This window comes from Plectropomus leopardus, chromosome 8, assembly GCF_026936395.1.
Source record: "Plectropomus leopardus strain MGB_pleo_1.0 chromosome 8, ASM2693639v1, whole genome shotgun sequence".
Taxonomy (NCBI): domain Eukaryota; kingdom Metazoa; phylum Chordata; class Actinopteri; order Perciformes; family Serranidae; genus Plectropomus; species Plectropomus leopardus.
In genome coordinates, this window is record NC_142183.1 from 23,902,663 (window position 1) to 23,926,122 (window position 23,460).

The following is a 23,460-nucleotide window of genomic DNA, read 5'->3' on the forward strand; positions in this document are numbered from 1 at the left end:
AGTTTATGATACCGTAAAGATAGAAACATTTTCTTCAGTAAAAACTAGAAACAATTAGCCTGCCCTCTTTGTGTAATTGTGTGTTCACAGACTTGTAAACACATTTTTACCCTGACTCATTCATACTTTATGCATCACTTAACCTGGTTTTGATATCTCAATTGTTCTCCGGCATACAAATGTATCAGTTAACACACGAGAGCAACTGGCTTTTGTAAAGATTTCTTTGAACACAGTGTGATTTCGCTCCAAACATCTGTCATCAAAACAACAAGCCTGTTGGTGTTACTGGGTGCATTACAGTAGATTTTTTTCCTGCCTTCTGGGTGCAATCCAGCACTGTGGGTGAGAAGCAGCACTATCTGGTAACAGGTGTGAGGCGGTGACTTGAGATGGTGGTGTGCCTTCCCCTCTGCCGCCTCTCACCTGTCCACAGCTGCACTCCGTCCCCCCTGTGGTTGTCTCAGAGCTGCTTCTTGAGAGACTTTCATCACCTCCCCACCGGAGGAACATTAAACCTCTTTGTGTGTCTAAATACTTTAGACTACCCATCACTCTGAGTCGGAAATCCGAGAAAGGCCCAATCAACTTAGCGGACCATTAGCTCAGTCGTCTTCTCACTGCAGGGGTCATGGAGAATAATCCCTAAAGATAATGACTGTAATGCTGGTATTTTAGCAATGCCTTGCTGTGATATGCTCTATCTTATGGTTTCTACTGCTGCACACATCACCTGTGCTGTACAGTGTTACATTTTTCTACAAGTCTCAGCTGGTAACCTCAAATGCTCCACTTATCAGATCACCTTTTTGCGCTTTCTTGGCAGCTTATCAGAAAATGGATCAACTTTATTTCCCCAGAATGTCACAGTCTTGACAATGTTTGAATACACTGTGTATCAGAATAATTCAGCGAATTTGATTATCAAAATGCAAGAAGCCTTTGACAAACATTCAAAATGTGTTTAATTCACAGACTGATTTCATCCTTGACAAAGTGTGAGTGAGGATTACGCACACTGCTTGCTTTATTCTGTTAGTCGTCGGAGTAATATTTGTCTTTGAGCCTGAGTGGAATCTCGTTCTCCTCGATGTGCCCCCTCTTATTCTGCTGTCGACTTCTTCTCCTCTGTTTTAGGTACAAAACAGCTGCCGCCACTAACAAACACATGGACACCAGCATCATGCTCAGGCCTACTAACAGTATCACCCGAGCAGATCTGGTGTCCTCTACCTCACAGATGGGGGCCTTTGAGGGGGTTTGAACCAAGTTAGATGTCCCCGTCCAGGTGGGCGCCCTGTCTAAGTGGCAGGGCCCCATGCTCTTGTTGACCAACAGATTAACCCAGACGGTGGTATAAAGTGGAGCAGGTTTCCCTCCATCTCTGACCACAATGAACAGGTGATGCATTCCCAGGTCCTTTCGTAGAAGTTGCTGAGCCACGGTGATGTTCCCCGACCTTGAATCCACCTGGAAGGGGCTTCTGTTTTGCTCTGGCGCCACAACAGTGTATGTAATCTCCGAATTCAGCCCCGAGTCCTCATCGATGGCATAGATCTTTGTTACTATGGTGCCTGCAATGGTTTCAGGAGAGACAGTTTGGCATGAGGAGTTGCTGCTGGGAAGGATCACTTTTGGCTCGTTGTCATTGATGTCCTCCACAAAGATAGTTACCCTGGCAAGGGAAGTCAAAGCGAGTGGGTGCCCATGATCGCTGGCCAGCAGGTAGAGTTCATAGCGGTCGTTTGTCTCGCGGTCCAAGTTTGTGGTGGTGCGCAGAGTCCCCTGAGTGTTGTCCACAACAAAAGGTCCACTGCTGTTTACAACATGCAACTCTGTGTTCCCGTTCTCTCCTTCGTCTGGGTCTGTCACCCCAACCCTCCCCACTGGGGCGAACGGTGGGACATTCTCAGGGATAAAAAAGATGAAGTGAGGGGTTAGAAAAACAGGTGCATTGTCATTCTGGTCCTGAACACGAATGGATACTGTGGCCACCGACTCCAAGGGAGGAGAGCCACTATCTCGTGCAAACACAGTGAGTTTGTGTACACCCTGCTGTTCCCGATCCAGAGAGACTGACACGGACAGTTGACCTGTCACAGGGTCAATGTTAAAGATGGTGGATGTGTCCAGCCTATAGGTCACCCTGCCGTTGTGTCCGCTGTCTGCGTCTGATGCTGACACACGCAGCAATGACATTCCTGGCTGGTTATTTTCCTCCACCTCCAGCTGGTAGTGAGACTGGAAGAAACGTGGAGCATTATCATTGACATCTGCCACCAACACCCTGATCACACGTCTGGAAGGAGCGATCACAGATCCTTGGGCTGATCTCCCGTGCACTACTACAGAAATATGATGTTCGCTTTTCATCTCATAGTCTAGGGGCTTTGATGTGGAAAGCAGATATTTGCCATTCTGCGGGCTCAAAGTGAAAGGCACCTCACTCTCAATGGCAAGAGATGAGCCTTTAAAGCTGCTGTCACCCTCAAGCTCTAAAACAGCTAAGACGGTGGGGGGCTGGTTCTCTGGTAACACCAGAGTCTGGTTTTGATGCTCCGCTATGAACCCGATCTTGATCGCCACCTCTTGGTTCGCCTTGGGGAACACGGATACGGTTACCTGTGTGTCTGCTGGGGGGCAGTGATGGCCGCTAGCTAACACTTTCAACAGCAGCTCCTCAGAGTTGTCACTCTGGAGGTCTTGTGTTAGTCTGATGTACCCAGTGAGGCTGTCGAGGCTAAAGAGCTTCTTGGCCCGCTCAGAGACTTTGGGACTGAGGGAGTATACGATGGCAGCATTTGGGCCTGAATCTGGGTCTGTGGCTCTGACCTGAGCAACCAGCGTGCTCTTCTTGGAGTCTCCAGGGATGGTGACACTGCGGGGGCTGTCGTCACTAAAGCTTGGACAGTTGTCATTAACATCTGTCACTGTGACTATTAAAGTTGCTGTAGCACTTAAAGGGTCAGAGCCGCAGTCGGTGGCCACCAGTGCCATCTGATACAGGTCCAGAGTCTCCCTATCTAGAGCTTTTTGCACAACCAGCATAATAACATGCCCATCTTCTTCTACTTTTAAATTAAAAACTCCTTCTGAATCTTCTAGGTGGTAATGTAGCTCGCCATTATGTCCGACATCCCTGTCCTGAGCCTGGTCGTCCAATAAGAAACTAGTCCCCACAGTCACATCCTCAGACACTCTCAGGTGTATTTCACTGGTTTCAAAATGAGGTGCATTGTCATTGATGTCCTCTATGATCACAGGGAACTGTATAAGGTCTCCAAAGGGCCCCACCACAGCATTGTGTAAAATAATGCATTCCTCTGCTTTTGTATCCTCGGGGCAGAGGGCCTCGCGATCCATCTTTTGCTCAGTGGTGTAGAAATTCCCTGTGTTTTTGTCCATCCACAGATACTCCTGGGTCAGGAGCTGGTACGGAGGTGAAAAGTGTTTACTAAGTGACCCCGCCAGAATGCCAGGCTCCTGTTCCTCTGGGACTGAAAACCGGACAGAACCACACATGATCTGCTGCAGATGGACCACGACCAGCAGATTCTGACGAGACAAGAAACAAACTGTGAGCACAACCAGTATTTTTCATTTAGGTTATGATTTCTGTTTGTTGCACTTGAAACTGACAGAGTATAGAAGTTTTCCCTGGTGGTGATAAGGCTTAAACTTCATGCCTCAGTGAGCTCTTTTAAAAGCAGGCAACTGTACAATGAAGGTAATGCGATGCCCCGCACTTATCTCCAACCAATTACTCTCACACACAAACAACACACAGAAAAAAACAAAAAAGCAAAGAGCAAAGCATGTTCGGCTTTGCAAAAATAAAAGTAGCATTTGCATATTTTAGCATTTTCACTTTTAAAAAAAAAAAACAAAATTGTTTTCTTATAATCTTTAAACGCCTCTGAATAGGCATAATTTTTTATATAACCCAAAAAACTCTTGAGTGCCTCTCCAGCTACTTTATCACACACTGACTGAATTTATATTTTTCAGACCTGCACAATAACATTCCAGTTACACCCTTTCTGTCAGAAACACTGACACAGACGCCATCAGACTGGATTATCCTCACATAACCTTTGACTCACTGACCTGCAGTAGTCCAGCCCAGTTCATATTATCAGGAGTCCCATGGCCCATCGCCCTCACACATGTTACCCAAGTTCCCCAGCAGCAAGTGAACACTGAGGACAGAGGCAGCAACCTAAACCTGCACAGCTGAAGGCATAATTCATTACAGGCCCCTCCTCCAACACTTACCTTGCGTGTCACGCAGAAACAGGAGTCAGAGGAACAACAGGTTTACCTGCATGAGCTGAATACATGCTTTTGTAGCCCATGCAAAGAATAAAACAATGAGTGAGCATGAGACTCAAGTACAACACCTCTATACGGGCAGGATTAATGTGTTATTACCAAATGTGCTTACACACCTGTTTGTATTAGCACACCTGCCACCTGTTTTTTTAACACCTGCATCATGTTCAAAACTGTCTCTGAGTCATTTTTCTCTCACAAATGTGTCTACTGTATTCCTCTGTCCAAATTTCCAGAAGTCTCTATAACCCCAGAGATCAAGTCTTTCTAAATAACACTAATAAGTGTTAACAATGGATAATGTTTCCTGCTTCATTCACATGAGAATATGTAAACTAGTAGCTTTCTCTATAAGTGAACATTAGTGGTTAAAAGTCACTTAAGTACAATTCTGAAGGACATTTCACAGGGCACTTTCATTGCACGACATTAATCTGACAGCTTAAGATGCTTTGTAGGTTTAAATTTTAAGTTTTGAACGTGGTAAAATATGCATTTCATAGAACTACCCAACAGTATGTTGGAGGTCTAGTGTGTAGTATTTAGTGGCATGTAGTGGTGAGGTTTCAGGTTGCAATCAACTTTAACTTCTCCCATGTGCCAAGTTTCTACAAGAACTCTAACAACTACGTTGTTAGACGTTCATATTTTGTCGAATTATGGTTGTAACGTAGAGTGAACAAAACTCAAGGTCAGAATAACAACAGATGACAATATTTTGTTGGTTTGAAGTTGTGTAGTCAAGTAAATAATCTCCAGTGTCTTCCACACCAACTTCATCTTGACCTAGAATAACAACATTTAGCCTATTCGTAAGTATAAAGAGCAGAACCTACCTTGGCAAGATGTCATAATGTTATTGTCCAAACATCACGAAATTCTAAGTCTCAAAAATTGTCAACCCAGCCAAAATCTAACGTCTGCCAAATGTAAGAAGTCTCTCTGACATCACCCTGACATCGGGTGCTACTTTGAAGTGTTTTGTTTGTCTATTCTGGGCAACTGTAGAACAACATGGTGGACTCCGTGGGAGAGGACCGACCATGTATGAAGATATAAACGGCTCATTTGAAGGCAACAGTAACACAAAACTTAGTTTTAGGTGATTATAAACTAATGAAAATAAGATAAAATAATCCTTTGTTAGTCCCACACTTAAGGAATATATATTCAGTTTCTGCCAATATATCTGCCTAAATTTTACACACAGGACCTTTAAGTAAAGTTAGCTAGCAGTGTTAAAATGCTACATCATACAACACACTCAGTAATTAATAAATTATCACCAATATAAAACTGTACACTCCAAAAAGTTTATTTGGCTTGATGAGTAAGTTTCTTTAAGTATATTTTGCTGTAATGGACTATTTTACTCTGTAGTAGGCTGTTACTTTCACTTAGGTAAAGGAGTGATGGACTTTATGTAAGGCTACTTCACTGAAAAGGCTTGTGGACCTGCACAGCTGTTTGACAGGGGTTTTAAAAGATTTGCACTTGAGGGTCCTCTGTCTGTAAAGCAGAGTACTGCATTGCTTTCAGCATGATTAAAATACTTAAAAGTTTTGTTTGACATGTGGAAACTACTTTTACTACTTAAGTGCTCTTTATTCATCAGAGTCAGGAACCCGATAAATTACCCAAACAAATCTATGTTGATAAATAAAAAATATCCTTTATTTATTATTAATTGATATAAAATTATTTTTACAGATGAAACGTGCTGACACCACCGTTACAAACTACGTGGTTTGATCGTCGTCATCACAGTTTTTATTATTCAATGAAGCTTTACTGAAACTCTTAAATGACTCACTCTTTAATGTCAAATTCTATTGTAGCAAGCTCCTTAAAACATGATTACTCCACAATGAACACTAAACGAGAACATTAACTTTATAAGTCTCCATCGAGTTTCTCTATTCTTAATTTTGAGGCATGAAGGAGGAAAAACCCTTGTAAGGCTCGACCTAAAGTTACGTAACGGCTCTGTCTCATTTGGTTTTCCTTTTAACTTTACGCCCACTTTTTCTAGTTACCGGAGATGTCTGCGGTTTTTCTGCAACATGATTGGCTGGTCCGGTCTGCTAGCTGAGCGCGCGCGTGTGTGCGCGCGTGTGTGGGGAGGGCTTTATAATATAACTTCTGTCCCGCTGCTCCCCGATGAACCGCTCTGAACCCAGACACAGCAGCAGCCCGGTGGTGTTTAATTTCCTTGCTCCAGCATGACCTCAGATATTACCACAGGTGAGTTTAACGACTCCTTGAGCCATTAGTTTTAAATGGTTATACAGTGATGGTGATCATAGGCCTGTGACAAACCTTTCACGCCTGTATAATGCTTTCAGAGAGGGTGTAACTTATGTATTTTGACAACGTGTTTTAATTTTTACAATAAAGATGGATACAATATGAAATCCAAGGGAGAGAAAAAAGTACAAAAGATTAAAAAGGAGCTAAAAACACCAGCTGAGGTTCCTGCATGCAACACAAGAGGTTAAAATGATAATGTGTAACAATCAGGCTCATTATAGTTCATGTTCTCAGATTTAATAGAATTGGTCTGCTTTTGAATGTTATATACATATATGGTATTCTAATGGCACTACATCAAACAGCTCTCTCTGCCAGCCTTTAATTGTTTTTCATTAATCCACTGCGATGAAATGTCCTTCCTCGCAGCATGAGTGACAATACAGTACTGTAAACTATTCAAATTCCACATTCGACCTAATCCCTTTTCATAAATCACATTATGTTGATATGAATTAAAGTTAGATTGAAAGAGTGAGCCGCCTTTGCATTTGATGCATTTTGATCTGATGCTCTCCTAATTGTTTATGAAGCTTGCCCAAACATATATCTGTATTTTTATATATTTACACATCTAACAACTTTATGTAATTACTTCTTGAGGGCTGTTTTCTTTAACTTTCCAAACTTTATTTTTAAATATGTATGTGCTTATATATTTTTCTTGCTGCATTCTATTTACTGCTCCTGTTTGCTCCTGTAGGGGACTGTAAAAGCTTTATCATATTCATAAAACAGTGGGAAAACTGAGGTGTGGCCATCCGTTATTTAATGACTGTGCATTTATTCAAGGAATGGCCAAAAGTGTTGTTTTATTGCAGCCCGAAGCATAGAAGTAACAATTAAAAATGTAGTATTTATGTATCACACTAAGCAGACCAGGTGTTTTACAGGCTGTAAGATGTTTTATATGCCTTATGGGCCATTTGGTTTATTTTTACACATCAAATTACAGTATCTGATACAACCCACTGACAGTAACTTCATTCGCAGGGTTTAGCTTTTGTTTAATTTAATTGTCATATGATGTGTGATTGTTGTGAGTTGTTTCTGAAAATCAGAAATATCCAACACCTAGGAGATGATAGTATTTGGTTTCATTCAGTAATATTTTGCTCTCTGAAAACACTTGAGTGGATCTGAACATTTTCTTCCAGTAGAGTAAAGTGGTTTCCTTCCAACTGCTGTCACATTTTCCGCAGACTTGGAGCTAGAGCTGGGCGAGCTGCTGCAGGAGTTCCAGGATGTGGTGGAGGAGCTGAAGGCCCCGTTTCAAAGCAAACCTCATGCTTACCAGCACGTCCTGCAGGTGGCCAAAAGTCGTACAGGGCTGGCGGACGACAGCGGAGTTGAGGACTCGGACTATGGTGAGTCACAAAACCATTGCAGTAAAACATTGTTTCTGTGATTGCTTATTGTACAAATGTGTAGAAGCAAGGACATTCTTTGGTGCATCACTCGCTGCTGGGGTTGTATGGCGTCCCCATGGGTGCCGGTTGAGCCCCCTTTTATCAGCCCAAACAACTGCAGCTTGACACTTTTAATTTGCATGAAATTAGTGGTACAAGAGGACACATCCCTGTACACTTCTGTTAAAGTGTTTTTTTTGTTCATGACAATAGCTGTGTACCAGAATGAACTGCAATTACGGATAACCCATCTTCTGTAATTGTCTTTTTTTTCTGTTGCTGTTGTGCGTTTGTCGACAGTTATGAGATAAAAGAAGAAAGTGTGTTTTTCTGCTCCCGTGCGTCGTCATTATTGAAAGTATCTTGGCCCCCTGACGTTTCAAAAGCTGACACATGGGAGCCGCTAACAGTGAACACACGTTTACCTTCATTTTGCTTTATGTTATTACCATTATGCGCAACTCCTGCATTGTGTTAAAATTGTTGTCATTGTTGATCATTTGCATAGGCTGGCCTTCGTGCCTGTCTGCTGTTTATTATCTCTGCTCACCCCTCTCCTTGCCTCCCTCTCCCCCCCAGGCAGCGAGGCTTCTTTGGGAAACAGTTTGAACACCAGCGAGGAGGAGCTTCACACAGCAGGAATAACGCTGGCACCGAAAGGTACTAGAGACTCCCATCAGCCCATCTCCATCCAGATAGCCCTCGTTCTTACAGCGATCGCTATCAAGTTTGCTCAGATCACTATCACAGCCACACAAAAAACCCTCTACTTCAGGCTGGGAGCTCTTTTGTTTTTACACAACAAAGCCGCATGCCGCTGCAACTGTGACGTCTCAGCCACCAACCCCCCACCAACCCCCCCCCTTTTTTCCAAGCCTCCTGCAGGGGTTATTTGTGCTGTTATGCAGTGGTGAGACTAGCTCAGGTGTGTGCAAATGAATGAGATCTGTTGCATTTTGTTGCATGCAGATGCATCAGCAACTACTGTTAAATCTCAATGGATGAAAACAAAACGGTGTCATTAACTTTGACTGCAGAATACCTGAATATATTTACAACAGAGGTCCTGGTAGGATCCATCAAGCTGTCTGGGTTTTGCAGCGTTTAAAAATCACCTTGTAGAAAAGAAAGCAGAGAATATTTCTCCAAAAGCCGTTTGGTTCATATGTAATTCTGGGATTTAGATTAGTTTCCAGCTTCTGGTCTAAAGGAAATACCACTGAACTTGGCCACATTTCTCTACAAAAATGTTCCACTGCTGTTTTTTCTTTAGTTTCAAATTCCTTTTCTTTCTGCTCTCTCTGCAGCCAAGCTTGGAGACACACGGGAACTTGAGAGTTTTATCAACATGTTGGACCGGGAACTTGCAGGTGGGTATTTAAGAGAATTATACCCTCTATCACTCAATCTTTTCTTTATTCCTTTTGCACTTAAGCCGACAAGCCAGCAGGCTGCGTTGTGAGTGGTGGCAGAGACTCAGATAGTGCGTTATATTACACATTGAAAAACAGAGACTGTACTAACACCCCCCACCTCCCGTTTATCTCTGAGCACCTCTTGTGTGTAAATGCCATGTCTGGGGACTCAGGTGGACTACCTACACGACCTTTAGTGATAATAGCATACTTGACTACATGAGCACCATGTTCCTCCTATCAGCACTAAAGCAGTGGTGTTTCAGAGGGCCGTGAACACACGCATGGCTTTGTGCACGTACACAAACCAGAAAGAACAAAACATACATCTGCTGCTATCAGTGGTCTTGACGCAGAGAGAATTAATGTTACAAATTAATCTTGGCTCCCCCTGTATCCTTACTAAGACTCACCTATTAGTCAGTGCATGTTTGTGTGTGTGTTCTCATATTCTGGTGCCTGAGCTTTTGGTATTCTCTCCCCTTCACTTTTGCAGAGATGTGAACAGAGAGAGAAAGCGAGCCACGTAGAGCGGGGAGAAACGGGCCGGGGGCGACATGGCTGGCTACTGCCGAGCAGACAGGCAGATCTACACCAGAGCAGATCTGAGGGAGCAAACGCTCCCCTGGCTGCTCCAGGGGAAAAGGTTAACATCAGAAATTAAAAGGGCACTCCATTCCAAAAAATGCAAGAACACCCTCAGACCCCTGGCAATGCCGCGTCCAGCCGGCAAAAGACGTCCCTGCAGCAACAGATCCAAGATGTGTGACATAATCCCAAAACTAGACAAAGCTTCCATCTGTGCGGGCATGCAAGAAAACGCTGCCCAGAGTATAGAAAGCATGTGCTGCATTTAAAATTCCCGTAAGTGCTATGCCAGTAAAGGGCCCTAAATCCTCAGTGCCATATTTTTTTAAAAGGAGGCCATTACAAATTACAGATGGCACTTTAGTTTTAAACTAATTTAAAGTCCACGGGGTTCAGATCTGTTGTGTAATATCAAATGTCATTTATGTGCTGACATTTCCAGTGTACATTTCCTGTTAATATTCATTTTGTATATATAAACTGTTGTACAGGTGGCTGCACATATAAATAAAGTTACCCTTTGATTGAATTTTGCATATACTTCACTTTTTTGTTGGTATATATGAAAGTAAATTTAATCATGTTCCAGATTCAGTGCAAGAAACACTGCTGACCTTGCTGGCCACATCTGATTGTGAACACACACACAATGTTGAAAGCCTGTCACTTTTCTAAAAAACACTTCTGGCAGTACTGACAACAAATTGTATTCAGTGTGCCTACACCTTCACTATCCCCTAAATTGACTGTTGCTTCTGTCACACCACATGTCTCAGGAGCCCTTCACCCATTCTCCTTAGTTTGTACCTATGCTTCCTGTATGTCTGTTCTGATTATGCTTTGAGTTTCACTTCTGCCGCCAAATCAGGAAACCCCACAATTTGAGCTCAGACAAGATGTGAAGACAGTTTTAAAAGGAAGTGCGTCAGTTGTGCTGTGAGAAACAATGCTCATTTAGACTTTGTGCTGCAATTCTTTTTGCGGGGGCTTTGACTCTGCTATGACTTATTACTACTACAAATCCCAGCTTTGAACTGAAGGAAGGAAATTGTCCTGCATTGTTTGAGTCGCCTATAAAAGGGCGTCTTAGCTGTTTCCTTGCTCGGACTTTTTCTCCATGGCTGTGTTTATATTCCACTGTCATTTCACTCTGCTGAGTCTCATACATTTACAGGTGTCTCCTCCCTGTGTCAAAGCAACTTTGCTTAGAGAAACAGACAAGGCCGAGGTGAATGTCGTGGTTGTAAGGTGTGATTTTTCACTCGTGACTGGTGATTTTACATTGAGTGACATCAGCTGCATAATCCAGCTGAAGTATGCAAAATTATTTTTAGTTGGCTGAGGAACTGCCAGACTTGAGTTGAGTATGGAGCTGAATGAGGAACGACTGCGACAGTCAACAAACGGAAGTATTTAGCTGCAGCTTATTGTAATCAAACATGAGACTCTGGTTTGAGGGTGATGGAGGCCAATGAAAAGTTTTGCCCTCTCAGAAACAGAGATGTCATGGTCCAGCAGTTTATTGAATTGCCATTGTTTTCTCCCTAAAAAATCCCAAGACAGCTGGCTGATATGGCCCGTCATCTATGCCACCGGCCCTGGTGATATATTATAGTTAGACTGCCTGGGTGGACTTGCTTTTTGACATCATGTCAGTGGCAGTGGCCAAAGGAAGGGAGGCTGGACATTTAAGATACTGGTCCTTGTCTGTTTATGTCTCATTAAAAAAAAACTTTGTCTAGAAAGTTCACTGCTCTGAACTCTGGTTAACTATTTAACTCTGATGACTGAGACAAGAGACGATGCTGGTTTGGGGAGAGACGTTTTGTAGTGAGAACAAATGAGCTTAAAATTTGACATTACTGTAAAGCAAAGACCAATAATGGGAACAGAGAGTGACCGAAAAGGAAAATGAGAGTGTTCAAACAATGGGGAAATACACAGGGGTGGTATGAAGTAACCTGCTCCTCCTGTGTTGTCTGTTCCACTTAGAAAGGCGAAGATGACTGATTGAGGCCACAGCTGCTCTGCATGGTAACAAACAAAGTTTGCTCTGACATGATGGAACTTCCCTCACAAACTCGGGGCACATCCTGTTTTCAGAGACTGAGCTGCAAGAATGCAGGACATGTGACGGTGCAGCACAGATAAAACTGAAAGGCATTTGATTTGAATGCTCACTTTGTGTGTCCCAGGGGGGTTTGGCAACAGCATGTCTCAGATCTGAAGCTCTGTATCCAGTCTGGCACTTGACATTGCTGGCGCATGTACACGCTCTAATCCACATTGTCATTTCATTGTACACGAAAAGTCGGCGACAGCTAATTATGCTGTATGATTTTCATTAGATTGATCTTCAGTGGAATCTGATGTAATATCTCAGATTGTCTTATGGGAACAACTCCCTATTGTTTAGCTAATTACTGTGAGACCAGTATTTGATTGGCAGCACACCAAAGTGAGAGGCCAATGTGTCAGCCAGTCGCCTTGTTTAGATAACAGAGTAAATGATGAATGAACTGAGTTCATTAGCCGATAAATTAAAATGAATTGACGTTATGATGAGACAGTGAATGGTCTTGAGAGATGAAGACATAATAAATATCATGTTACGCCCCTTTTCGGCCCCTCACCTATAGACTCTGGCATCTTGGTAATAAATGTCACAAAGACTTAAAATCTCTACACACAATGCTGGTTTGTTTTAAGCTAGTTAGCAAGCTAATGAAGATGTAATTGAGTATAGCAGAAAGGAGACACTTGTTATTATCAGACAATGAGTAAATGAAGCAGAGATATGGCCTGTGCAGTGAAGCTATCATGGCCGAGATGAGTGCAGTATGCAGAGCACGCAGTCTTCTGTCATCTGCCTGATGAGAGACCGGAGCAACGCCTCTCCCCCGAGAGCTCCCCAAATGGTCCAGGCTAACAACGCTCTCCCAAGGAATTAGCTGGCTCAACCGCCCAACACACACACACCCGACTAACCCGCCAACACACACACACACACACACACACACACACACACACACACACACACACACTGTATTGTCAGATTCTGACTGGGTCTTACATAACTGAGGCCAGTCCCTGAGCCCAGATCAAGGACTCGGATCACTGCTTTGTTATTCTTGCACAAACTCACAAAAGGCAAAATGGGGAGCTTGAACCATACATCTCTCATATGACACCACTTCAAAGTCTTATGAGATATCATGTAAGCCATAAATACTTTCACCACTTTTCAGCTATTTTGATGACATAACATACAGTAGATGACTGAACAGTCTACGGGTTATTTTTTTATGCCATGCTAGCTGCGCATCTTTGGGATGACAATGTCAGTGTGCTGGCTGGTTGTTTGGTCAGTGAACCTTGGCTCAGACTGAAATATTTCAACAACTGTCTTGCCAGAAAACCCATGTACATTCATGGTATCCTTGTGACTTTGGTGATCCCCCAACATTTCCTTAAGCAGCAACATGAGGTTTACATTTTGTTGTTTTGAGTGAAATGTTGGGTGGATTGTCATGAAATTTTCTATTGACATTTGCCTTCTCCACATTATAATGACCTTAGATATATAGGGCTTGAAAATTAAGCAAATGTAAAAATGCCAAAACTGCAGTTCCTCAAATGGCCACTTGAGGCTGGCTCCAAAGACGAGTCAATCCCCACATAACCTTAAAATGCCTAAGTTTACAGCAGAAATGAACATGTTTACAGCCTGGTAAAAGAAACCCAAAAAAACAAAACAAAAAATGTCTTACTCGTTATAGCTAATTTCTCGATCATTGCAACTGTACAGTGGTGAATTATCATCTGATGCATCGACCTAATAATAGTCTTGATCCTGGACGCTAACTTGGTGCCAATTGAGTCCAAACACAATGCCTGCTTGGCGCTTATGCCCCCAAAATTTTCTAGCTACTGGGTTTACTTCCTCAGTATGCAGCCCAGTGAATATCCGCAGTAGTGTTTCTCCTGCTGGCCCCACCTGTGAGTTCCTGCTCTGCTCATCCCTGCTGAGAAAACCCCAGCTTGACCAGTTGAAGATGATTAAACTGGTTGACCAGCTTGTTTTTCAAGCTTAAGGTATATGTTTTCACATAGTTGTTGATGGTTTAGCTGGTCATACCAGCTTGTGATGGTCTCTCCTGGTGGTTTATTCACTGCAGTTTGTAAAATTGAAACTAAATCACTGTTCTTGAGAATGGAGAAATAACAGTGTCAAGTATGAAAAGCAAAGGGCGTAAATCAGTCTACTGTTATGGGATATGTATACAGAGATTTTTATTTTTTTACTTTTTTTACTTTTTTACTTTGATATGATGAAAACAATGAACTGGCAAATAACCATGGAAGACCCCTTTGGCATGACACGCTCAACAGGATGGTCACACCAGCATGTCTGGCTTGTAGCCCACCAGCTAAACCATCAAAGACCAGCAAGAACTGAGTCACGACCGGCTAAAACCAGCTAAAACCAGCTACTAGCATAAGCTGATTTTTAGCTGTTTTTTCCAGCATCCAGCATACTTCGAATACTTCATGCTCGACTAGATGAAAGTTTTACAGACATAAAACAACCATGGCTCAAAAATTCATGATGAAAAGTAATTCACTTAACAGTGTCCTTTCACCAGTTTTACAGATGTCTACTCTGTAATAGTGGCCTATGGGGAAAACACTTTATGGGCTGGAGTTGTTTCCCCTACAGTAGTGCAAGTGGCCACTGGGGATAATTGGAGGCAAGGCTGAGTGGCTGTCCTGGGGCCTGATTTTTTATATAACTCCTTGTTATGTATTAAGGCTCAAAGTTACACATAATTAAGGGCGTGGTCACTTTGAGTGATGTCATCTATTGACAAGTTGTTGCTATGGCAACAACAATGGTTAGGTAACATGACTATCATACAAACCCAGATTCATAGGGCATAGACATAGCTGTAGCTGTTACTAGTTATGTGTTGTTGTTTATTTCAGTTCATGGAAGCTAATTGTAACATTTTGGTCACCTAAAAAGTATTTTCTAGTATTTGGTTTTACTAAAACCCAGAACCTCTAAGGTGTCAGATATTTAGTTTGTTGCAGTGTTTTAATGATTTTAGAACTGTTCTTGCTTGCAGAAATCAGCATGCGCATAAGTAGGCTATTATCACAGTAAACCATAGCTGTAAATGCACTGTGCTAACTGGGATAGCAGCTAAATTAGAGGCTTCAAAAAAGGAGTTCACAAACCCATGGTTGATGTCATTGTGGTTTACCTCCTCTGTTTTTTTATACTTTACTAAGAATTTTTTTGCAAGTTTTTTTTATGCCATACCATACAATGACATCATATCATGTTTTTATTTCCGTACAGTACCATTTCGTTTTATCACATTTTCTCTATACCATACAATACCATGACCATTTATCACATTTTAATGGCATTCTATACCATGACTTATATCACATTTTTTAATGACATACAAAAGAATGATGTTATATCACATATTAAAAGATGTACAATACAATACCATACTATATTGTACTAAATTATATATTAATGCTATACTATGTCATGTTTGCTATGCTATATTATATCATGACTTTTGATAATGCTTGCTATGCTATATAATGACTTTTTTTTTAAGGAAGATGTTTATTAATGTCAAACTATACAAGGATGTTTTATCAAATTTTTTGATAACATACTATACTATGACTTCTTGTCATATTTTAAGGCCATACTTTGGCTTTAAAACACATACTATGATGTTTTATCATGTTTTTTTTTATTGGCATATTACAGTTAGACTTTTTTTTATGATAAACTATACAATGATATTGTATTCTTTTTTGACGCTGTACTATACTATGACTTTTTATTATAAATTTTAATGCCATTCTATAACATGGCATTTTATCACATTTTTAAAAGGCATACTATGCTATCGCTTTTAATTAAGTTTTTTAATACTAAATATACCATGCTATTTTGACATTTTTATTGCCGTACTAGGCCATGACTTTTTACCATATTTTCAATGCTGATGATGACATTTTTTAATAATATACCATGTTTTGAATTTTGAATGTTGAACATTTTAAATTGCATACTGTACTTTGATGTATTATTAATTTTGAATATCATCTTAATCTTATTTCTTATGATTTTTTTAAAATACTATATATTGTAACTATATTGTAATATTTTATCATGTTTTTTAATTCCATACATACTATTATTATTACTATTATTATTGGCATACTATATTGTTACGTTTAGGAATTTTGTCATACTATACTATAATTAAGAAGTCATATTATAGCATCATGAAAAATTCATACCACTGTATGTCGTCAAAAAAGCCTTATACTGTAGTATATTGTTGAAAATATCATGAAAAAGTTATACTATAGTATGTTGTGAAAAATATCATAGAAAAGTCATAGTATAGTATGTCGACAAGCATACCATTCAAAAAGTCATACCATAGCATGTTGTCAAAAAAAGCACGAAAACATTTTATAGTATGTCTTCCAAAATAGCATAAAAAAGTTAAAGTAAAGTATTTCATTAAAAATATATATAAGTCAAAGAATAGTATGTTGATTATTAACGGAAGTTAACGCCCCTGGATGGCAGGGTGAGTATCGCGAGAACCGGCAGGAGGCGAGATCGAACATGGCTGCGCCCTGTCTCCAGATGTAAACAGAAAGAGCAGCCCGCAATGTGAAAGAAGTTAAATTAAACTTCATCTACAAGAACTGCACTCCCCCCTTTTATCTCACCCATGTTTCACGCGAAACGGATTGACTCCACATCGGTGGATTTATCAGACTTGAAAACTTTAATTGTCCGGTACTACTACCAGCAGCACAACATGAAAACCAACGTCGCCAAAAGGAAAAACAAGATTCATCTACAGACACAGACAACAGAAATCGAGGTCAGTGTTCCTTCCAGTATCAATTAAAAAAAACTCAACTACCTTATCTCGCTTCACGAAAAAAAGCTACAAATCAAGCCTAAAATTCGACAACAACCCTATCACAGCCATTAAAAAAGTTAACACCGCTCTACAGCCATCCGTCAAAACACTCGCCAAACAAATGGAAATCATCACCAAAGAAAACAGAGCCATGAATGAACCTACAAACTCGAAGTATGCGCGACAATCTCATCTTCTCCGCTACTCCTGAAACTACACTCGACAACCCTGTGACAAAAATTAAAGACTTCATGAAAACCCACTTTGAACTTCCCCCGGTACAGTGAATAACATTACATTCACCCGCCTGCATCGACAAACACAAGACCTAGAGCAACTTAGAAAAATTAGCATAAAAAGGTCATACTAACTTGTCGTCCAAATAGCATAAAGCAGAATTTGATAAAGAAGTCATACTATAGTATGATGTCCAAAATAGCATAAAATGTCATACTATAGTATGTTGTTACAATTGATGCTGACAGCATAGTATAGTATGTTATTTTTAAGCCGTTTTAGACGACATACTATAGTATCATTTTTTCATGCTATTTTGGACGACATACCATAGTATGACTTTTCATGCTATTTTGGGCAACATCCTATGGTGTGACATTCTATGTAATTTAAGACGTCATACTATAGTATGGCATTTTTATCCTATTTTGGACGATATATTATACTATGATTATTTATGCTATTTTGGACAACATACTATAGTTTGACATTTTTATGAAATTTTGGACGACATACTATAGTGACTTTTTTCTGAAATTCTCAATGCCACATTATAGTATGACTTTCTATGCTATTTTTGACAACATACTATAGTTTGCCTTTTTTATGATATTTTGGACGATGTACTATATATATAGTATATATAGTATAACATTTCTATGTTCTTTTGGATGAAAAATTATAATATGACATTCTTCTGCTACTTTGATTGGCATACTATAGTATGAAATTTTTATTAAATTCTTGACAGCATATTATAGTATCACCTTTTTAGGGCTGCACCTAACAATGATTTTTTATCGATAAATCTATTTTTTAATTTTTCGATTAATTTATCGATTATTTTTTTAAATTGATCTAACTATTATTTTTTATTACTCAATTAATATAACAAATTTACTGAAAATAACATTTTAAAACTTGTCATACATTACAGGGCATTATTCTTCAACAAAAAATAGCCCAGTCTTAACTGGTAATCTGTGTTTTACAGTCTGATATAAAGTCTCTCCAAAATAAAATTAATGCAAGAGCTTGTTCCAGTCAAGTAAAAGGAATGTAGTGCAATCTATTTATTATTTTTTATTTAGTAATCCAACAGCAAAATAAATAAAACAATGTAAAATACAAACCTCAAATCTAGCAGTCCAACAAAACATCTTACAGTAAAATTAATTAATGCAATTTGAATAACACTATACCTTTTCTCTAACATAAATAATTAGAACTAGTCCATTATTTCTGCATCAAAATAGTACAGCTTTTAATGGGCCTTAAGGCATATCACTGCCTGCTGATATGAGTGCTGTACTTTCATATAAGCACATATTCCACTCATTTATGAAGTTATACAAGCTCCTGCACAGCTGACAACCCTGTCCTGTATGTTTCAAAATAAAATGCATTGTACCAACTGATGGCATTCTGTCCAAAGAGACACAATCAGATAGCTTTAGTTTTGAAAGGGAAGCAAGGACGTTGAGGTATTACAAATTTTTTTGTATTTCCTCATCTCTGTGACAGAGAGAGAGTTTAAACCGCAGTATAAAGTGGTATAGAGTCAACAAACGCGAGCGTCACGCGTAAAAAAAACGGCGAGCCATTGTTTCTCCAGATGTGCTGCAGCTGACATGCAGCTTAGACGCGCCTGACAAGCGTTGCTCAGGCAGGCAGTGTGCACGTTCTAACTTGATACATGAGCACCGATTTACGCATTCATTACGCGCGCTATGTGAATCGGTGCGACGCGTCGACGCACGTTACGTGAATCGACATATTCACGTAATCGATTAGGTCGATTACGTTGACGTGTTGCCTCAGCCCTAGACCTTTTATGCTATTTTGGAAGACATACTATAACATACTATGACTTTTTTTGTGCTATTTTTGGCGACATATTATAGTTTGACTTTTTCTGGTATTTTGGAAGACATACTATAGTATGACATTTTTATGCTATTTTTGGCGACATACTATAGTATGATTTGTTTTATGAAATTCTGGAGGTCTTACTATAGTATCACTTTTTCATGCTATTCTGGAAAACATACCACGGTATAACTTTTTCACGCTATTTTAGATGACATACTGTAGTATGATATTTTCATGTAATTTTGGACGACATACCATTGTATGACTTTTTGAGCTATTTTCGACACCATACTATATTATGACTTTCTGTGCATTTTTGGAAGAAATACTATAATATGACATTTTTCTGCTACTTTGAACGACATACTATAGTATGACATTTTTATTAAATTCTGGACAACATTTTATAGTATGACCTTTTATGCTATTTATTTATGCTACATACTATAGTTTGACTTTTTGTAAGATATTTTGGATGACATACCATAGTTTTTTTATGATACTTTGGATGACATACTATTGTTTTTTTTATGCTATTTTGGATGACATACTATAGTATGACATTTCTTATGCTTTTTTGGACAACAAATGATAGTATGACTTTTTTATGTTATTTTGGATGACATAATATACTATGATTTTTTTCGCGCTATTTTAGACGACACACTCTGGTATGACTTTTTTTATGCTATTTTGTACAGCATACTATAGTATGACTTTATAATGCCATATAAGTATAATTAATTTATTTAGATCGCCAGATCACAACAGAAGTCATTTAAGGATAAAAAAAAAAACCCTCCAAAAAATCCTCAATGTTGTTCAATCAAGGGCCATTTTTTTAATGCTGTAAATAAAAAAAAATCCAATGCTGCGAAAATCTGTAAAACAACGCAATTTTTCAGGGCACTTTTCTTCATGTTAATTAGCCCTTTCTCCTGTTGTGCATAGCCAGTAAAATTTAAGTTTCTGTAGCCAATCACTAAAGAGTAAAACCAGACCAAATTAATGCATCAATGAAAGCAATGAGCAATGCATCAGCTGTAGATCGGTGTTGTCTTTATGAATTGTACAGCAGGCTATTGGAAATATACTGATACACTCTTAACTCTCTCCAATGGTGTATTTATACCAAATTAATCAGTATATTACCAATGCCCCCACACCCCCCCGCCCCAAAAAAAGAAAAACTGTAAACCAAGGGGAAGCACTGACATGGAGTGATGAAAGACATAGTAAACACTTGCCCAGCCTGTACTTATGTCCTAATGCTATGCCCAGATGTTACTTGCCAGTCCAGGAGTGGGAGAAGAGTTCTTTGGGTTGCTGGCTGAAGAAAGGGGGCTCTGGTTCAGTCTTTGCTGTGCTGTTCCAAGGATCCGGTAGGAGGCTGGCCGGTCCTGGGGTCTTTACAGAGACAGCAGTTCTGTGTGGCTTCAGAAGTTAGCTGTGGCTTTCTAACTTCTGTGAAGTCTCTTTGGGCCTGAAGAGCAGAGCTGAGACAAGGCTGCGGCTCCTGCCGAGCTCAGATGTGAGCGTGGGGAAGGTGCAGCAGGTCCTCCAGTCCTGCAACCTTCCTCTGAGGAGGTTTGGGAGCGAGAGCCAGAAGATCGGCAGATACGTCTCTTCCTCTTCCTGTGTGATATCCTTGGGGTTTACAGTGGTGGACCAATCATGTCTGAAGATGGATCGGTGGGAGACTCAACACTTAGGGGCCAGAACATGAGGCATTCTGGGACATTGTGTTCAAATGGCTGTCCTTTGTGTAAGGAAAAAAGAAGACAACACTAGACGTTTTAAAGAAGGAACTGGCAGGACATGTGACACATGCCCCGTGTGAAGTGTCCAAATGAACAAATCATATGTGGAGTCCCCAGGTCCCTACATACCCACTTTTTGACATGTCAAAATTTGCCGTTTTTCAACATACTATAGTATGTTGTTTTCATCAATTTATTCAACATGCGATATTATGCTGTTATGGGCCTTTTTTTCCAACATGGTATACTATAACGTGTCTCTACAAGTTATAATATGTGAATTTCAGCCACTTTTTCAACATGTAAAGTTTTTTTGTTTTGCTACATACTATACGATGTCGTTTTCAGCCTTTTTTTCGACATGCTATATTATGACCTTTTGCACCTTTTTTGACATACTATACTATGACATGTCTCTTGGTTTTCGGCCGTTTGTTCAACATGTAAAAATTTGAGATTTTTCGACATACTATACTATGTTGTTTTCAGCCATTTTTCGACGTGCTACATTATGACCTTTTGAGGCTTTTTTTCAACATGGTATACTATGAAGTGTCTCTACAAGCTATTATATGCAATTTTCAGCCATTTTTTCAACATGCAAAAATTTGAGATTTTTCGATGTACTATACAATTTCATTTTCTAAACCAGAATTAGGGGGCCATCAGCCAATAGACTTTTACTGCCGGTCCCAAGGAGAAGTGGAAGAAGATACTATGTCATTAGATACTATGTCATTTTCTGCCGTTTTTTTGACATGCTAAATTGCAATGTTTTAGGCCTTCTTTTTGACATTACATACTATGACGTTTCTCTACAAGCTATAACACGTTCTCAGCCATTTTTTTGACCATTTTTTTGACCACTTCTTCGACAAGCTATGTTGTGATGCTTTTGGCCTGTTTTGCCCCCTTTTTCGACTAGTAAACTATGATGCGTCTCTATAAGCTATGATAAGCAATTTTCAGCAACTTTTTGGATGTTTTTGCCATATTATAGTATTTGGGTTTTTTTTTGCCATTTTTTAAACATTCTATATTATGACTTTTGTTGGCCTTTTTTCCACATTGAGTAATATGACGTGCCTCTAAAAGCTATCACATGTCGTCTCAGCCATTTTTTTTGACAAGTCAAAATTTGACAGATTTCGACATAGTACACTATGGCGTTCTCAGCTATTTTTTCGACATATTTAATTATGACATTTTTGGCCTTTTTTCAACATTGTATACTATGACGTGTCTCTACAAGCTATAATATGTAGTTTTCAGCCATTTTTTAGACATGCTATAGTATGATGAGGCATTACACATACAATTAATGCTTCAATGTCAAAGAATAATGAGCATCACTGCAGGCTTCCCAAGGTAACATGCTGAATATGACACAATTTAAGTTCATCAGTGACAAATCACTGGAAGAAATTATCTCCAGTCTCAGTTCCTGCACGTGCTGCCTCAATGTTTTACCTGCTAGCTTCCTTAAAATTGTTCTGAGCAGTCTGGTAAAACAGCTCACTCTTCATCGGGCCTCTCCTAAAAAAAAGCAGTCTGGATGCAACTGTAGTGTTTCTCTTTTATTGTAAATCTATATCTTTTATTGTGTTTTCATATTTTAGCGCTCTTTAAAGCACTTTGAATTGAATTGCTTTGTTGTATGAGATGTGCTATACAAATAAAACTGCCTTGCCTTGCCTTACCTATGACGTTTTGGGTTTTTTTTTTCAACATGGTATATTAAGAAGTGTCCCCACAAGGTAACACGTTGTTCTCAGCCTCTTTCCTTTTCAGGTACGTTTTTCAAAAGTTGCTGTTTTCAACCAAACTATGCTATGGCGTTTTAAGCCATTTTTTCGGAATGTTAAATTTTGTGGCCCTTTTTTTTTGACAATGTGTACTATGCAGTTTTCTGCCATTTGAACAACATGCTACATGATGATGCTTTTGGCCCTTTTTTGGCCCTTTTTTAGCTCATAGAGCTATAATAAGCGTTTTTCTTCTTCTTCTTCTTCTTCTTCTTCTTTTCTTTTAACATGCTTTACTATGCTATGGCATGTCTCAGCAAGGTAATTTATGCTGTTTTGAGGTGTTTTCAGCTGTTTTTCGGACCTCTCATATTTTGACATTTTTACCTTACTATAGCCTCGCCGTTTTTGTCATTTTTTGGAAAGCTATTATGATTGTGTTTTTGGCCATTATTGCAACATACTATGCTATTGGCATGTCTTGGCACACTATTTTATGCTGTTTTGAGGTGTTTTCAGCTGTTTTTGGGACATGTCATTTTTTGACATTTTTGCCTTACTATAGCCTTGCCGTTTTTGTCATTTTTTGGAAAGCTATTATGATTGTGTTTTTGGCCATTATTGCAACATACTATGCTATGGCATGTCTTGGCACACTATTTTATGCTGTTTTGAGGTGTTTTCAGCTGTTTTTCGGACCTCTCATATTTTGACATTTTTACCTTACTATAGCCTTGCTGTTTTTGTCATTTTTTTTACATGTTTTATTATTGTGTTTTTGGCCGTTTTTCCAATGAACTAATGCTATGGCA

General features: G+C 39.6%; 2 protein-coding genes and 1 long non-coding RNA gene across 3 annotated transcripts; 2 read left to right on the forward strand and 1 right to left on the reverse strand.

Moving 5' to 3' along the window:
* Positions 1–1,035: 1,035 nt before the first annotated feature.
* pcdh20l (protocadherin 20-like) lies at positions 1,036–4,155 on the reverse strand. The gene is made up of 2 exons (XM_042492772.2): positions 4,108–4,155; positions 1,036–3,555 (listed from the first exon to the last, which is right to left on the reverse strand). The coding sequence occupies exons 1-2, from the start codon at positions 4,153–4,155 to the stop codon at positions 1,036–1,038; spliced, it is 2,568 nt and encodes an 855-aa protein (XP_042348706.2).
* On the forward strand, positions 3,436–10,583 carry LOC121947687 (regulator of cell cycle RGCC). Its single transcript, XM_042492776.2, has 6 exons — positions 3,436–3,577; positions 6,365–6,576; positions 7,845–8,009; positions 8,631–8,711; positions 9,359–9,421; positions 9,963–10,583. The coding sequence occupies exons 2-6, from the start codon at positions 6,555–6,557 to the stop codon at positions 9,968–9,970; spliced, it is 339 nt and encodes a 112-aa protein (XP_042348710.2). The 5' UTR covers positions 3,436–3,577; positions 6,365–6,554; the 3' UTR covers positions 9,971–10,583.
* Positions 10,584–16,602: 6,019 nt separating this feature from the next.
* On the forward strand, positions 16,603–22,602 carry LOC148188946 (uncharacterized). Its single transcript, XR_015777288.1, has 2 exons — positions 16,603–16,992; positions 20,425–22,602. It is a non-coding gene; the product is annotated as an uncharacterized LOC148188946 (long non-coding RNA).
* Positions 22,603–23,460: the final 858 nt, after the last annotated feature.